The sequence below is a fragment of the Drosophila subpulchrella genome, chromosome 4 (genome assembly GCF_014743375.2).
Source record: "Drosophila subpulchrella strain 33 F10 #4 breed RU33 chromosome 4, RU_Dsub_v1.1 Primary Assembly, whole genome shotgun sequence".
Taxonomy (NCBI): domain Eukaryota; kingdom Metazoa; phylum Arthropoda; class Insecta; order Diptera; family Drosophilidae; genus Drosophila; species Drosophila subpulchrella.
In genome coordinates this window covers 1,662,704-1,668,703 of record NC_050608.1, presented here as the reverse complement: position 1 = coordinate 1,668,703, position 6,000 = coordinate 1,662,704, and the positions used below count along the sequence as shown (strand labels likewise).

The 6,000-nt window shown below is 34.3% G+C and overlaps 1 protein-coding gene across 1 annotated transcript in view; it reads right to left on the bottom strand.

The window, feature by feature from the left end:
* Positions 1 to 1,771: 1,771 nt before the first annotated feature.
* The window catches only part of LOC119563078 (fibulin-1), a 16,896-nt gene continuing 12,667 nt past the window's right edge, over positions 1,772 to 6,000 (bottom strand). The window contains exons 10-13 of the mRNA XM_037876307.1: positions 5,552 to 5,684; positions 4,315 to 4,403; positions 2,034 to 2,264; positions 1,772 to 1,961 (exon numbers count right to left, since the gene is read on the bottom strand). Of these exons, the coding sequence (XP_037732235.1) occupies positions 1,799 to 1,961; positions 2,034 to 2,264; positions 4,315 to 4,403; positions 5,552 to 5,684 (616 nt within the window). The 3' untranslated portion in view covers positions 1,772 to 1,798. The remainder of the gene's footprint in view (positions 1,962 to 2,033; positions 2,265 to 4,314; positions 4,404 to 5,551; positions 5,685 to 6,000) is intronic.

Here is a 6,000-nt window from a genome sequence, read left to right as displayed (position 1 = left end):
CTCCCATAGGAATAATCGGACAAAAAAATGAAAAAAATTATATCTTTGGTGTTTTTTAGCATATAAACTCCTAAGCTTGGAAATAACAATTTTTAAATAATTTTGAATTTTGAATTAAATTTTATCGAAATCGGACGACTATATCATATAGCTGCCATAGGAACGATCGGAAAATTTGTGGAAAAATAATATGAAAAAAATTATAGCTTCGGTGTTTTTCAACATATAACCTCCAACGCTTGGAAATAACATTTTTTAATTAGTTCTGAATTTCGAATTAAATTTTATCAAAATCGGACGACTATGTCATATAGCTGCCATAGGAACGATCGCAAAATTGGTAGGAAAATAATATGAAACAAATTATAGCTTCGGTGTTTTTTAACATATAACCTCCTACGCTTGGAAATAACATTTTTTAATTAGTTCTGAGTTTCGAATTTAATTTTATCAAAATCGGACGACTATATCATATAGCTGCCATAGGAACGATCGGAAAATTGGTAGGAAAATAATATGAAACAAATTATAGCTTCGGTGTTTTTTGACATATTATCTTATACTATTGGGAATATCATTTTTTGTGTTTTTAAATTTAATAATTATAGCTGCAAGGGTATATAAGCTTCGGCTTGCCGAAGCAACTTCCTTTCTTGTTTAGCATGAAAATTGTGGGCACAGGTTTGGGCGGTTTGTGGGCGTTAGAGAAATTTTGTGCCAAAAGCGCAACTGTTTTTAATTTTATTTATGCTCTTCATACTTGGTGTTATCATGCAACAACTCAAAACACTCCCCGTGGGGCAAGGATAGTTGACAGTAACATTTAATAACACGGATTTTGTTGAAATATATATCTAGTTTTCATGGTGTCAGAGGTGATTGCACCTGTCAACGAGAACTTGATGACCCAAGTTGTAGTAATACTAAACCAAGCGGTTCAAAAAAAAATTTGACACTGCTGGGATAACGATATGCTGTGTAAAAAATTAAATTGACATATATGGGGCCTTTCTCGTCATAAGGTGTAGTCGAAATTCTATATCATGAAGAAAGATTTTAAAAAACAAACAATTTATTTCATTTCACATGAAAAAGTCAATTTATAACTATTTTTATCCCAATACTGGGACAATACTGACATTTTGCAACATTTCGCGAAATTGCAATTGACTTTACAGTGATGTAGGAAAAAGCTATAGACTAAAGATGACTTTAAGTGATACAAATTTCATGGTAATGACTTTTAATTTACAGCTGCTATGTCAAACTTTTCTTACTAACCTAACCCCGCTCTCCCCTACCAGTAAACTGAATTTTTGTGAGAATTTCATAAAATCTTTTGTCATACGCATCGGTATTTTAAAACATATTTGGGCGGAAGAAATGTCCGTGGTACCCCTAAAAAATGATTTCTACTCACCCCTAATATCTTTGCTTTGAATATTTGTGTGAGTATTTTTAAAACTATAAACTTAAAAAAGTATAATATCGACAAACTTAAAAAAATTCAAAATTGAATATAATGTGTGTGTGTTTTTTTTAAAGGGAAATAATATAAATGAAAATAATAATTATATTTATATCTTTAAATACAAAGATTTAAAACGCGTTAGACATGTTTTTTTCAATAAACAAACTCTGGATTTAACAGATCTCTCGAGAATCATATCCCAAGAAATAAACAAACTAAGATGCAGCAATTGGCGGTCTCTAATGTTCATCAATGTAAACTCTTTTCGGTGGCACTCCTTTAAACATCAGAATAATATAATTAATATTTTACTGGTTGTATTTATTTTTAAAATGTATGCTGGGAAACAAAAAGGAATAGTTTTGCAACACTTTTTCCACGAGGCATTCCGTTTGTGAAGACAGTCATACTTAACTCCAATTCAATGTCCTGTGGCCCTTCCAGTGATTTCTTCAAAAATACATTGACTTGGTTGTTGTTTTTTAAGGTGCTGTTAATTATATAGTTATAAATATAACTGTAATTTTCAAAGGCAAAGCTACTAATTTGGTATCATACTTACTCAAAATGCATACTAGTAGCCCTTTTAACATTGCTGGTTGCTTGTATACGAACAATCTTAAGATCAAAATCGATGTTATCATACCATAGTGGACCTCTCAATGTAAATATAGTTCTACCCTCCGGGGGGATCATTAGTTTGGAAACGAAGGTAATAAAATTATAGGTATAAGCCGACGGTTGTGTGTAACATTCTTCTCCCTCGCAGAAGTTAGTATTTTGTCGGCACCGGCTGCAAATAAAAAATTATAATTATTTTATGACAAAAAGTGCAGAACAAGAGTACATATATACATATAGGGCGGGTCGATTTATATGGGGCCGAAAAAAGTGACAAATCACTTATAGAATATATAAACAATTTTTGAAATTCTTTCCCAGCGATTTGCCTTTGGCATTGTTTTTTCATTTTGTAGTTGCCTTTATCTTTGAGTGCCGCGATTAGCTGTCCCGCTAAGGTAAACTAACAAATCGTTAAGTAAACACAAGATTCTGTTCGAAGACGATACTATTGCATTCCAAGTTCCACCCTTAAGGTGTTTCAAGTTCTTTTCAATTTGTTAGCATCAGTCAGCATAAATAAATTTCACAATTAAACGGTTCAATTTAAGCTTTTTATTTAAAAGCGAACAAGAATGGAAGTTAGCAAGCAGAAGTTTGTATACCCTTGCAGTTATAATTATTAAATTTAATTCGAAATTATTAAAAATACAAAAAATGATATTCCCATAGTATAAGATAATATGTCAAAAAACACCGAAGCTATAATTTGTTTCATATTATTTTCCCACTAATTTTTCGATCGTTCCTATGGCAGCTTTATGATATAGTAGGCCGATTTTGATAAAATTAAATTCGAAATTCAGAACTGATTAAAAAATGTTATTTCCAAGCGTAGGAGGTTATATGTTAAAAAACACAAAAGATATAATTTTTTAAAATTATAGCTTTAAAGCTGAGAGACTAGTTGCGTAGAAACGGACGGACAGACGGACATGGCTAGATCTACTTGTCTAGTGATGCTGATCAAGAATATATATACTTTATGGGGTCGGAAACGTCTCCTTCACTGCGTTACAAACTTCTGACTAAAATCATAATACCCTCTGCAAGGGTACAAAAATTAAAGCAAAAACCTTCCAGTCGAGATTCATCGGATAAGATTTTAAAATTAAGCCTTAGTCCTTTTTGAAAGAGGTCGGGATCGGCAGAATTTCAATTCAGAAGTGAAGGTTAGAAACTTTCTATAGTGAGTTAAGTGTAAAAATTTATTACCATGCCAAAAAAAAAAAAAAGTGCAATCAACTGTAGTGAACCATTTATTTGACGCCCAACGTGTGGCGGTTTCTTCAAAAGCGTGATCGAAGCAGATGCAACAGTCGTGAATGCCGTTGATGATGAAAAACCTCGACATATGGATACCGGCAAGGAGGAAATGCCGAAGCGCTGCCGCTTAACGCCAGTTGCGCAGTCCTTGGACCTTAACAGCCTGTTGTACATGATGTTCATGACCACAACCATGGTTAAGCATTTTCTAAGGACACCAATAGTGCGCTCTACAATATTCCTGGCTCCTGCTTGCTTTAAATTAAATTGATACTGATGCGTCCCATTCTGTGCGTTTCTGTATGGAGTCAGTACGAAACTCTCTGCAGCGGACTCAGAGTCAGCTAGAACAAGATGGCAACTGACAACTGATAGCAGCCAGTAGCTAGGAATCGCATCGCTGCAGCCAATTGCAATGAGTGCGAAATTGTAGTTACTTTCAAATAGAGCTTAGCTTTTGTCAAAATTTTGAAAGTACCTTTAGCCACTCTAAACGGTTTCACAAACCTACCATTGTTAATGGTAATTTATAGTTCAGTCAGTAAGTAAGACGTGCAATTTTGCAGTTTTACAAAATAATTGAATGAAAATGAATTAAACTTCTAACGGATCTCGCGCCACCAACAACTCAACGACACTTAACAAAGTGACCGTGATTGCAATAAAATTATATGTAAATCAATTAAGGAAATAATCCTATTAGTTGACAGAAAGGTGTACCGAAAACTTAACACACAAGTGAAAAAAATTTGTTAATAAATGAAATGAAATCATTGGACAATTAAAATGAAAATAAATAACAACACCTACCAAATATTTAAAAAAAATAGAATTAAAAAAAAAAAGGAAGAACGCCTCCTTAACTGCGTTGCAAACTTTTAACTGAAATCAATATACCCTCTGCGAGGGTATAAACATTGTAAATGTTTTTTTAAAATGTGTACTTTTGCACTTACTTTTTTTGGTCTGAATCAATTGCGTATCCGTATGGGCAATTAATGGTAGTACATTTGTAGCTTCCTCGGGTGTTCGTGCATATGTCATTCTGCGAGAAAAGAAGAAAGATTTTATTTTATAATACCCCTTTCTACATAGCCGTTATAAATTTTAACAGCGAAATGTTGTTGCAACCCCTCCTGTCTTTCTTTCCCTTCTTAAATGCCAAATTTTAGTTATTCACATGTACATTGTATATAAAATGTCAAAAAACCTAATATTTATATAATTTGTTCTTATATATTCTTTCTATATAAAGGAACACTTTTCTATAGCTAGTTGTAGCCACTTGTTTTCATTTTTCAAGCATACAAATTTGTTTGGCTTATGATTTCTCTTTTTTATACACTGATGTGAATAATACCCTCTGCAAGGGTATAAAAATCAAAAAGCTTTAAATAAGTTTTTTTTACACTATCACGCTTTTTAATGCAGCTCTAATGAATGAGCATAGTTACACTTCTTAGATTAAATTTTGTACCTTATTGAGGTTTTGTTAAATATCAAAAATATACCGGAAGTGCCTATCGATTTTTTTTAATTGCTTATTTGAGATTTTTTGCTCGCACTTTTTTAAAATCGAGAAAAATTGCTCTAATGTATGAGCCGAACATTGCCGCGGAATGAAGGATACCTTAACTAACTTTTTGGTCCTGCATATCCCTGAATGAAGGTTGCCGCCGTGGCTGGCCAATATTTAAAATCCAAGCGGCGGTTGCTGCCCGTAGATGGCAGAGATATAAAGGCCAAGTGAAGGGTATTGCCTGTAGTCGGACCTTTTGACTTCCAGGAAGAAACCTAGAAGCAGGTGAGGATTGTACGGAGCAGAAAGACATCGACCACATGGACGACGCGGGTGGGAAGCTCAAAGCAGGGTTGCCGAGGGGTCACGGCGCAACCGGATTCTGGTTTTCCGGAACAAAGGGTGAAAAAATGAAACATAAACCTTCGAAGTTCTGTGGCTCCCAGGAAATTTTTACACTGCTGCCAAAAAGCCAAACTCCGATTGAAATGGTGACTCGGTCGGTGATGGAAATATGTGTTTACTAATAGCTTCTTAGCTGAGTAAGTAAATCGCATAAAACAGACGAAAAAGCATCAGACTGTTTCGACTTGCCTGGTTATGCAGCTAGTTATAAATTGTTATCCTAAATTATAAAATCTCGTATCCTTAATTATACTTTGTGAAATACATACCCTGCCTGTACAAACTTGATTAATGGAATTAGTTGCACATTCATCGATATCTCGACACGTATTCCCGTCTGCAGACAACAAATAACCACGTGGGCAGGAGCATTGGTAGGATCCGGGTGTGTTAATGCAGAATCTTAAATGTAACATCATTTAATTTCAGAACAAAATATAATACATAGATCGATAAATATATACTAGTTTAATATAACAGAATATAAAAAACAAGGAAGAGCGCAATAGTCGAGTACCTCGACTATCAGATACCCGATACTCATCTTAAGGGACCAAAGGGAAATGGAGATATGCAAGCAACAAAGCGAGAATGAAATGCGCACCCTACCCGCGATCTCAATATACGGTTATGTGGGCTGTAGACTGATTTAAGCGTTATGGGCGTTAGAGTGGACGTGGCAAACTTTTTTTGGGTCAATCGATAGGTATTGACGAGA